This window comes from Engraulis encrasicolus, chromosome 12 (genome assembly GCF_034702125.1).
Source record: "Engraulis encrasicolus isolate BLACKSEA-1 chromosome 12, IST_EnEncr_1.0, whole genome shotgun sequence".
NCBI classification, from domain to species: Eukaryota; Metazoa; Chordata; class Actinopteri; order Clupeiformes; family Engraulidae; genus Engraulis; species Engraulis encrasicolus.
In genome coordinates, this window is record NC_085868.1 from 41,771,204 (window position 1) to 41,783,358 (window position 12,155).

A 12,155-nucleotide genomic window follows, 5' to 3' on the forward strand; every position below is an offset into this window, starting at 1 on the left:
GGTTGGGCTGGCGTACTCAACCGTTTCATCCAACTGTTCAGTTGCTCCTTAGTTTTGTTTTTATCACTGGTGCTCAGGCTGTCTGATATGTAAAAAGAAAAAACGAGATCAAACTGGTTGGCTGTCATCAATTGTACATCAAGTCTGTTTTCATTCTAGCGTCTTTTTTGTTTGTTTTGTTTTAAGCATCAGCAGCTTTACAGAAGGCTGGTGCTTTGGCTGTGTTTCATGCTCCCCCTACAGCCTCTAAAGATAATGGTCAGTGACTAGCCTTGTTACTACAGGTCATTTGTAAAGAAAATTAAGTTTAAAAGAGCTGTAAAGATTTTCAATCCAAGAACGGCTTTATTTAATTTATTCATATTCTTTTTTTTTATTTTTAACTATGTAAAGTAAATGAAGAGTTTGTATAGTGTATGATTGGAGGGGCGGGTTTTTATGAGAGCCTTTTTTGTCTAAAGAAAAATAATAAAGCTCATATTTGGAAATATAAGGCTCTGCGTTGCGTCCTGTATCATTTGTTGCGTGTCATGATTTTGATGAGGATGACGAAGTGTGGGCTATTTGGACGCCGACCGCCTGATGTCGCTGTCTCATCAACGGAACGGAACTGCAGAAACACAAGAGTCTGCGCACAATTTACGCAGCCGCAGCCATAGCAGCCAGACAACACGGCGTAAACAAATAAGCCTAGTAATCACGACCGAAGGGGTTATCTAAATGAGTGAAACGATGTTCTTCTGAAATGCTCTTCTAATTGCTATTCACTTGAATGAAGACATTCTATGGTTTGTTACGAAGGAAAACAACTGTTTGACTCGTTTTGCGTCTGAGCGTTCAAGCTATTTGTTTATCCCAGTCAACGGGTAGTAAATGTTGGCTAAACACCATGGGTTTGTCTGATCGCATTATGATACGTTCTCTAATACCATGTGTCAAAGACAGATAGCTTTGACGAATTTTTGATAATTGCATTTCATTAGTTTTGTAGACTAGGATACTCGACGTTATAACAGTAAACAAATGTTTGGCATTCGTGTTACCGTTATGTAGCTAACGGTATGCTGTCCGATTGTAAATTGGCTACGTTGTGCAGTCTGATAGCTATTTTTTAAATAGTTGGTTCTGGTGAAGTGTCTTGGATGGAAACAGCGATGGAGGGGAAACAAACATCTACGTCTAGCTTGGGAAAATATAATAACGACCGTTAAAACTGTGTCTCGTCTCGTTTCCAAAAACATACGTTTGAAAGTTACTAACCAAATCACGTCCCCCAAGCTAACGGACAGGATGGGGGCATTCTTGGTGGTTGTCGACGTCTAACCAACTCCAACACCTGGCAGCACCACCTGTGGGGAAACAGTTTTTTTGTTGTTGTTGTAGTTTTTATGTACAATACGGTTGCTATGGGTGGGTGCTGTTGGAGTAGGTGAAGGGTAAGCCGAACCCTTTACTGGAGACGGGACCGAGGGGTGGCACGACAACCAGTCTCCGGTTCCTGCTGGTGAACCTGACATGTTCTGTCTGATGGCGAACTGCTGCAATTGGTTAAAACGCTGGCGAGAGCCTGCAAGGTAAGTGTTCTGGTCTGTGTGTACCTCAGCATCTCAGACAGATTATGTGCAATGATGTGTCAAATGAAGAAAAAGCACACACAACAGGTGTGTCTGTAGGGTCAATGATGTTGGTTATTTTTCAGCAAGTTTTACACTTGACATCAGTGTGACAGTCAACATGCCCTCTCAGAGCGTTTCATATTGTTACATTTAAGTGTTCTTTGACTGCCATGTGCCATTCATAGGTATACTCTACCTAGGGGTCTACCTCCAGGTTGCCAAACCTCATACCCAAAGGACAGACGGCTACTCTCCACACCACACCACACCACACCATACCAGCCGTACCATACGTGCAGTAGCATAGACTACAGCCAGTTAAAATGTCACTACAGTGACACAAAAGGCTGACAACAAGAATGCAACACATCACAGTAGGGGGTAGCCATGGCTCAATGGTTAGAGCGCTGGCCTTTAGATCAGAGGATTGCTGGTTCAAATCTCACCCTTACCACCAGGACCTTCCTCCATGGCTGAAGTGCCCTTGAGCAAGGCACCTAACCCCACATTGCTCTAGGAACTGTAACTAGGGATGCACCGATACCACTTTTTTGAAAACCGATACAAGTACGAGTACATTCATGTGTGTACTTGCCGATACCGAGTACCGATACCGATACCTTTTACCACCAAAATACAATGAAAATAAATGCATGGCCTTGTTTTTTTCCAACTGTGATATTTTTATTGTCAATTTCTATGTAGATTTAAATGTTAGTAAATGTATGAGGTGGCACTTTTTTCCATGCTGATGTCAAGTCCACAGAACATGAAAAGATTTTGCATTGTTTTGAGAAATAGTAATACTCATAGCTGGTTTCGGCAAGTGCTTGATAAGTACAAGTACGAGTATAATGAGCAGTATCGGGAGCCGATACCGATACCAGTATCGGTATCAGTGCATCCCTAACTGTAACCAATACCATGTACCTACAATAACTGTAATTTACTTTGGATATAAAAAAGCATCAGCGAAGTGTAATGTAATGTAATCTTCATCATGCAATTACAGTGTTGCTATCACAGAAATGTGGCTGTAGCACTGGATGTTTTTGTGGGCTGATGATAGCAGTAAGTGTATTGCATAGGTGATGCATGCCTTGTGCCGTGGTGTTGTGTGCATTGTATTTCATTGTGCTGAGATTCAGGAGTAGGCTATATGTATGTCCCAAGCTCTGCCTTTCTCTCTGTGAGTAAGAGAGTGCGCAAGTGTGTCTGTGTACTTCCTGATTCACAGTTAGTATCTTGGAGCCAATCGGCTCAGGGGGAAATCCCTGGCTAATCTCACATTGGGGTCACCAAGGGTGGGGTGGGGGGTGACGGTGGCTGTAGGCTGCTTGTACGTGTGTTTGTAGACATGCGGGCATATGTGCGTAAGAGACAGAGAGGGCAAGAGGGTAAGGACAGAGTGATGTGGTCATCGTGAGTCAGGGCTTGTGTGTGTGTGTGTGAGAGAGGGAGTGTGTGTATGTGGTAGTCAGTGTCTGCATGAAGGCCTTTTGGAAGCTGAGGACTGTACGCTGGACTGGGCGCTTGATGTCCTTTCGGCGGAAGAGGCGCAGTTAAGTATCTAAACTGACGTGATTGATTTATTTACTTCATATAAGTGCATTGGCTACATTGAGTTGTTTAGTTTACCATGGTGTGTTGTCCCTAATGAGGTTTTTTATAGGATTCTACAATGGATATGTAGTGGATGGTGTGTGGTGATCCTCTAAGATGTGTTTGTGCGTGTGTGTGTGTGTGTGTGTGTGTGTGTGTGTGTGTGTGTGTGTGTGTGTGTGTGTGTGTGTGTGTGTGTGTGTGTGTGTGTGTGTGAGAGAGAGAGTGTGTGTGTGTGTGTGTGTGAGAGAGAGTGTGTGTGAGTCAGCACTAAGCTATTCTCCTGATACACAACATGGCCTCCGCACTTACTGTAAACAACAGAGTGAGTGACAGGTGTTTGTCGCTCTGCATTTTCATTAAAGCAGCAGTGGTTAGCATGAAGCATGAGGGAAGACGCTTGCAATGTGGCTGTGTATCAATGGAGACCGCAGGGCTCTAGTGTTTCCCAAACTTTTTTTGCCTTGTGTAGCCCCTGAGCCTTTTTCTTGTGCCCTGAGTATACAGTAGATCAGTGTTTCTCAAAGTGGGGCGGAAGCCCCCCTAGGGGGGCGCGGAGGTATTGGAGGGGGGGCGCGTGAAGTCAGAAGGTTTTTCTTTTTTAATACTTTTCTGCTTTGCCATTAAGTCAACACATTCACTTTACAATCACAATATATTCATTAATTCATTCACCAATATTTAGAGAACATCATAGGCCATATACGTGTATATTAGGCTCTAATAAACTTTACGAAGGCCTATTTATTTGTATTTTCGTAACCATTTTACTCGAGGGGGGCGCAGACAGACACCCTTCTTCTGAAGGGGGGAATGGCAGGAAAAGTTTGAGAAACACTGGTGTAGATGTACATCTCTTCCTCTATCCCAATATGACTATGCTCCATATATTTGTTATTATGACATTTTTCCAAGTACTCCCTGCTGTGTGATCGCATACCCCTAGTAGGGATGTTAACCGGTAACCGTTTAGGCTTAACCGATAGTCGACCGGATCAAGGTTAACCGGTTAAAATTTTCTGCCACTGGTTAACCAGTTATAATAATAATAATAATTATAATAATCATGTATTCCCAAAAAGCCCCCAAAAACGATAATTTTGAGGTTTTGGTACAATAATTCAGCATTTTACATCTGGCAACACTGGCTGGACATGACGGGTCCTGTCTGTGCTGCAAAAAAAAAAAAGGCTTATGAAAAATAAAATGTAAAAAAATCAGTGCTGTGCATATCAGGCACGCGAACGTTGTATCATTTAAGATCACCGGTTAACCGGTTAACCACCTGTTAATGAGTCTAAGTAGCCGGTTAAGACTTTTTAACATTTTCACCATCCCTAACCCCTAGTGGTACATGTACCCCTGATTGGGAAACACTGCTCTAAAATAACACCAGCCAACTGTCCAAATGCTGGTGAAAATTCTGTTTGGCTGATCGAAAAGACCAACTTACTACTATCCACCCATTATAGGGTTGTCACCCCTGTCTGTTTGTTTGGTTAGTAAGGTTAACATCTACTAGCCATTTTGCTGGCGATTAAAAAAACGTTAATTTATGGCCCGGAGTGTGTGCGTGTGCGTGTGCGTGTGCGTGTGCGTGTGTGTGTGTGTGTGTGTGTGTGTGTGTGTGTGTGTGTGTGTGTGTGTGTGTGTGTGTGTGTGTGTGTGTGTGTGTGTGTGTGTGTGTGTGTGTGTGTGTGTGTGTTGATAGAAAGGGAATAAAAACGTATACGTGTGTTTGTGTGTGTGCAGGAAAGTGACATTGCTGATGGTCGGCTTGGACAATGCTGGAAAGACGGCAACCGTCAAAGGCATCAAAGGAGGTGAGATGACAAACTGAGTGCACTCATATCTCAAACACAAAGAGTTGTAGAAAGTAGGAGTGCTATTACAGATGTAATTACAACACTAGTAATATGATAGTTATGAAAGTTCAAACATCCATGCTCAACTTCTAGGTGCTGGTAAACGGAGGAGTATGCAATACTTTAAAAGGAAAAGGTTTATCAACCACACTTGTTTGACTTAAAGGGACACTGTGTGAGATTTTTAGTTGTTTATTTCCAGAATTCATGCCGCCCCATTCACTAATGTTACCTTTTTTATGAATACTTACCACCAGCATCAAATTCTAAGTAACTTATTCATTATGACTGGAAAAATTGCAATTTTCATACATGAAAAGTGGGATCTTCTCCATGGTCCGCCATTTTGAATTTCCAAAAATAGCCATTTTTAGCTTCAAATTTGGTAATAGGCAGCCCAGTTTCAATGAACAGCATGGTTGCAGTACCTTTTTTGACCATTTCCTGCACAGTGTCCCTTTTAATGCTTTTTTTTCCTTTTAAAATATTTGAATGGCAAGAATTCACACATACAGTAGGTGATCTCTGAACAGTCATTTTCTTTTTTTTTTTTAATTGTTTTTTTTTATTATTTTTTTTACATTTTTTAAACAACAAACACACCAAAACAAAGACAGCAAACAAGGAACAAAACACACACACAGAAAAGAAAAAAAAAACAAAAAGAAAGATCAACTCCGACCAGTCATTTCCAATAATAAAATGCAAAATAACTGCAAAAAAACTTGTTCTTATGTAGAGAACCCGGTGGACGTGGTCCCCACGGTGGGCTTCTCCAAGGTGGACTTGAAAATTAGCAATAGGAACACTTGCTACAAATTAGCAATAGGAACATTTGCTACAAATTAGCAATAGGAACACTTGCTACAAATTAGCAATAGGAACACTTGCTACAAATTAGCAATAGGAACACTTGCTACAAATTAGCAATAGGAACACTTGCAACAAATTGACAATAGGAACACTTGCAACAAATTGACAATAGGAACACTTGCTACAAATTAGCAATAGGAACACTTGCTACAAATTAGCAATAGGAACACTTGCTACAAATTAGCAATAGGAATGATGATGATGATGATGATGATGGTTGATGATGTGTGGACTACACATGTGTATCTCTTGACATGTATTTTGTGTGCGTGTTCATGTGTGTGTATGTAGAGAACCCGGTGGACGTGGCCCCCACGGTGGGCTTCTCCAAGGTGGACCTGAAGCAGGGCAAGTTCGAGGTGACCATCTTCGACCTGGGCGGGGGCAAGCGCATCCGGGGCATCTGGAAGAACTACTACTCGGAGTCGCACGGCGTGGTCTTCGTGGTGGACTCCAGCGACGTGCAGCGCATCCAGGAGACGCGGGACACCATGGAGGAGGTGCTCAAGCACCCGCGCATCGCCGGGAAACCTGTACTCGTGTAAGGAGACCACACACACACACACACACACACACTGTGGAGGAGGTGCTCAAGCACCCGCGCATCGCCGGGAAACCTGTACTCGTGTAAGGAGACCACACACACACTAATACATGTGGACACACACACACACTGTGGAGGAGGTGCTCAAGCACCCGCGCATCGCCGGGAAACCTGTACTCGTGTAAGGAGACCACACACACACTAATACATGTGGACACACACACACACACACACACACACACACACACACACACACACACACACACACACACACACACACACACAAACACACACTGTGGAGGAGGTGCTCAAGCACCCCTGCATTAGCCTCGCGAGCCATCCTACGTACTTCCGCCAAAGGATTGGCTCCACTACTGTAGTCTGGCCGTGCTTCTCTGTGGAGTGCTTGGAGCAGTAGAATTTTGATTGCAACACCCCCCCAGAAAACAGCCAATAATCGAATATGCCCCCCACGTGGAGACGAAAGGGGGAGAACGCTCGTGACAATGACGTACACATCTGCGCCAGAGCCATTGGTCTGCGCTATGTTGTTGTTGAGTAACTGCCAGCGATTGGGTGAGAGGTGTCTAATAATTTCAAACCATAACTGAGTGCAAACTTCCTGCTTCCTACAATCGCTTCAGAGCAAACAAATGGCAGACCATGAATACGAAATGAAATGGTAGTATTATGGGATGGTCAGGACCAGGCTACCCCTGCATAGCCGGCAAGCCTGTACTAGTGTAAGAACCACTAACACAGTAAATACATGTGGGAACTAGGGCTGCACAATTAAAGGATAGTTCCGGCGTAAAAAGAAAGTTTCACCATCGCTTTCCCATGCCACATAATGTATCTAATGATGAGCCATTCCGGGCAATGCCGCGCCGTTATGGAGTTAGCTCATTTTAAGCTTTTTGGCGAAATACGCAGCCAATGCATCACGGCGGGGCCAATTATAGGCCTATTATTTTCTGATGTTTCCCCGCTATAAACAACTTCAAGCTTTTCATTTTACGGTCGCAGCCGGTGTAAGAACCGCGGACCATGTTTAGCCTACCTAGCCACCTGATTGAGTAGCCTGCATCCGGGTCAGAGAGTTGCAACTTGCAACAGTGAGACACCTCTGAAAACACTGGCCATTGAAAGACTGTGTGGTCCGATGATCGTCTCTGTGCCTCGGTTTGATTGACGAGACCTTTGTGATGAAGTGTGTATCGTTTTTGAAGTTGTTTATAGCGGGGAAACATCAGAAAATAATAGGCCTATAATTGGCCCCGCCGTGATGCATTGGCTGCGTTTTTCGCCAAAAAGCTTAAAATTAGCTAACTCCATAACGGCGCGGCATTGCCCAGAATGGCTCATCATTAGATACATTATGTGGTATGGGAAAGCGATGGTGAAACTTTCATTTTACGCCGGAACTATCCTTTAAGTATCGAAAATAATCGAAAATCGTGATCAAAGAGTGAAATCGAAGTCATGATTTTAATCGTGATTTAATCGTGGCAATAGTGACCTACCTTTGAGAGCGTCCTTGAAGCCAGAACATACTGACAGGCTGGTGTTTCTGGCCAGAAATCTGTCCACCTAAGTTTCATGCTATTGCCTTTACATAATTACGACAATTCATTTTGTTTTGCTCATCCCGTATATAATTCATTCTATAATAAAAAAAAAAAATCAGCAAAAAAAATCAAGAATCATGATTAATAATCGTGATTATGATTTTTTCCATAATCGTGCAGCCCTAGTGGGAACACACACACACATACACATACACATACACACACATACACACACACTGTGGAGCAGGTGCTGAGGCACTCGCGCATCGCCGGGAAACCTGTAGTAGTGTAAGGAGACCACACACACACACACACACCCCTACACCCGCGCATCGCCGGGAAACCTGTACTAGTGTAAGGAGACCACACACACACACACACACACACACACACACACACACACACACACACACACACACACACACACACACACACACACACCCCTACACCCACGCATCGCCGGGAAACCTGTACTAGTGTAAGAACCACGAATACACAATGATACATGTGGACACTCACACACAGACACACGTGACACACACAGAAACACACACACACTGTGGAGGAGGTGCAACCGCGCATCGCAGGGACACCTGTACTAGTGTAAGAAGAACCACACACACATAAACTAGCACGGAGGAGATACTGCGATATCATAGTGCGTCACTGGCAAACCTGTGTAAGACATGAGCGCACACACCGACACACACACACACGTAATGTGGAGGAGGAGGCACCCAGGCATTCTGACAAATTTTGTCTTCACACATACACACACACACACACACACTATGGAAGAGGTGCTCCAAAACCTAGGCATCACTGGAGCATACACCTACGGTACTCAATTGCACACACACACACACACTTTTTTTTTTAAGAGTGCTGGTGTTTTGACAGCCAGGGGACACCTGCTTGTGGCATTCTCTATTCTGTTTTCTGGCTGGCCAGTCAACACACACCCTCACGCGCACACACGCGCACACACACGCACACACGCACACACACAGAGTCACATCTGATAGTGACAAGTGCTGTCTCTTGGTTCGCCAGTAGTAAGACTTCAGATGTGTCCCGCACACAGACAGCTTTTCCTTAGACAAACGCTTGGTTGTGGTTGAGGGTGGGGTGGGGGCGTTTGGGGCTACATATGATTTCAGTTGATACATGTTTACTGCACTACGTGGCTACACATGGTGGTTACCCCTAGTTTTTTTGTTTTGTACGCTCAGGTGCTTAGGTTGAAGAGGTGGACTGCACTCTGTTCTTCTTTTAGATTATTTTATGTTTTTTACATAGCAGCAGAAAAGCAGACAAACGTTTCGGCTGTTGCCTTCGTCAGTCAGTGTCTAGTCTTGTCTACCTACTTCCTAAATTTTATCGATGTAACAAATAAAAAATATTGACTAATCAAGTTCTTTTGCTACAGACATGTAAAGGTTGTTATCTTTTACCTGACATGTTTTGACGGTGAAACTCTCGTCTTCATCAGAGGGTCACATGGGTGTCGAAGTGTGATGTGCTTTAAAACAGCTGATGTTATAAACTTTAACATGTCTGAAACGAAAGAACTTGAACGGTTAATATAACCTCAAGACATGAACATCATATATATATACAAAAAAAAGAATTACAAAGAATAGAGGAACCGAGGGCGATCCAACTCTTCATTCTGCGGTTTATTTAACTGGAGACTCACCACACGGTAAAGTGCGGTGTATTAACTACTTCTAAGTTGCTTAGGTTGCCTAGTCATTTTGTGAGATGCTCTGACTGTGTCATGTTCTGCCTTGTGTCATTCAGGTTGGCCAATAAGCAGGACCGAGAAGGGGCGTTGGCCGAGGCAGACATCATCGAGGGCCTCTCTCTGGAGAAGCTAGTCAACGAGCACAAGTGCCTTTGCCAAATAGTGAGCCTGTTACTTTATCATACACAATATACTACACACTACTATTGGCAAATAGTGAGCCTATTACTTAATCATATATGATATACTACACCCTACTATTGGCAAATAGTGAGCCTGTTACTTTATCGATTACTGGAAAGTGATACAGTCAGATAGTGTGCCTGCCTGTAACTGCACTCATGACATAGCACATGACATTACACACTACTCTGCCAGATGGGGAGCGTATGACTACAGTACATTGTAGACAAAACATTACCACACTTAATCATTGAACAGATGAGTACCACTCACAGATGTAGATGGCAGGATGATGTGGACGTCTAAAGCAGCTGTGATTTTTGTAATAATAATAATAATAGTAACAATATATATAGAGAGTTTATATAGTGTTATTTTATGAAGCGCTATATCTGTTTTACGTAGCGCTTTTCATGGTCCTCAGACGCTTCCTAATGCGCTTCATGACACTTTATGATGTCCATCTCATCTGTAGGAGCCCTGCTCGGCCGTGATTGGCTATGGCAAGAAGCTGGACAAGTCCATCAAGAACGGCCTGAACTGGTTGCTTAGCAACATCGCGCGGGACTACGAGGCCATCGCCGAGCGCGTGGAGCGGGACACAGCGGAGCAGAGGGCGGAGGAGGAGCGCGACAAGAAGGAACGCCAGGAGAGGGTCCGACGCATCCGCGAGGAGAGGTACAGCCACCTGTGTGTGTGTCTGCGCGTGTGCATGTGTGTGCGTGTGTGCGTGCATGCGCGCGCGCGTGTGTGTACGCATGTGTGTGCGCGCCTGTGTGTGTGCGCGCCTGTGTGTGTGTGCATGTGTGTGCGCATGTGTGTGTGCGCATGTGTGTGTGTGGAGCGTGAAAAGAAGGATCGCCAGGAGAGGGTCCGCCGCATCCGAGAGGAGAGGTACACTGCCGTGCAATACTAGAACGCAGTAACTCAAAATGGTCGAAAAAAAATTTATATCGGAAATCGGTTCTAAACTACCTCATTTGTCTTGTGTCCAAAAATGGTGGTCCAACACCGTCCCGTTTTGGAGAAAACTCATTTTGAAAGTGCAAAAATGACCCAAAAAAGGTTAAACAAAAACGCAGTAAGTCGGCGAGTTACAGCTGCACTTTCCAATGGGACTGGTTTGGGAGTAGACAGTAATACAAGCTAAGAACGCAGTAACTCCTGCAGTAACTCCATTTTGTGGCAGTAATACCAGCCAAGAACGCAGTAACTCTGTTTTTTGTGGCAAAAAGACACATAAATGTTGTTTTTTTGGGGTTTTTTTTGTGTGCATTAAATTTCTAGCCTAAACAAGCATTACCAGGAAGTGTCACCACCAATTTACCGACAACACAGTTGTCGCGCCATATGGAAAACTTTGAAGCCTTTTTTCTCAGTTTGCCGTTTTCAGAGTTACTGCGTTCTAAGATTGTAGGGCAGTACAGCCACCTGTGTGTGTGTGCATGTGTGCGCGTGTGCGCGAGCGCGTGTGTGTGTTTGCACTTAGTTTGCAGGAAGAGAAGGAGCAGCAGCTACTATGCATCAAGTGAGGGCCCAATGAATTTGTGTGGAAAGGAAAGGAAGGAAGGTGTGTGTGTGTGTGTGTGTGTGTGTGTGTGTGTGTGTGTGTGTGTGTGTGTGTGTGTGTGTGTGTGTGTGTGTGTGTGTGTGTGTGTGTGTGTGTGTGTGTGTGTGTGTTTGCAGGAAGACGAGCAGGAGTGCAAGCAGAAAGAAAGGGTCCCATCATGTATACAAGAAGAAAGTGTGTGTGTGTGTGTGGATAGCCTTGCTTACCGAGCCTATCCACTCCATTGTATCGGTAAATAATATGTACAGTATCTCGTGCCAATGCAGTCAGTGTTGAGGTGCGTGCAACACCTTTGCAAATTACCTTGTAGTCCTCAGCTCAGCGGAAAAACGGTTTTGTCAGGTAACGAGCTTTGCACAGTTTTCTCGCCGTGTTGACGATTCTGGCGAATTTCTGTTGCTCAATGTGAAAGTGTTCTGCTGTGCCCTGACCAAAACCATGCCGAGCCCAAACCTGTCAGTAAAGCAACGTTTCCGCCGTTTTACTTTTGCCAAGAACAGAGAAACAAGCAGGGTTCCCACGGGTCATGGAATTTCTGGAATATCATGCAATTTCATAAAGTTTTTCCAGTCATGGAAAGTCATGGA

The 12,155-nt window shown here is 44.2% G+C and overlaps 1 protein-coding gene across 6 annotated transcripts in view; it reads left to right on the plus strand.

Annotated features, from left to right (window-relative positions):
* The first annotated feature begins 566 nt into the window (after positions 1-566).
* The window catches only part of arl13b (ADP-ribosylation factor-like 13b), a 19,901-nt gene continuing 8,312 nt past the window's right edge, over positions 567-12,155 (plus strand). For 2 of the 6 annotated variants that reach the window (XM_063212264.1, XM_063212265.1), the window contains exons 1-5: positions 574-1,574; positions 4,971-5,041; positions 6,248-6,497; positions 9,872-9,977; positions 10,474-10,676. In XM_063212264.1, the coding sequence (XP_063068334.1) occupies positions 1,516-1,574; positions 4,971-5,041; positions 6,248-6,497; positions 9,872-9,977; positions 10,474-10,676 (689 nt within the window). In that variant the 5' untranslated portion in view covers positions 574-1,515. Of the gene's footprint in view, positions 1,575-4,970; positions 5,042-6,247; positions 6,498-9,871; positions 9,978-10,473; positions 10,677-12,155 lie in introns of all 6 variants that reach the window. The other 4 variants (XM_063212267.1, XM_063212269.1, XM_063212263.1 and 1 more) reach the window with 4 other exon arrangements.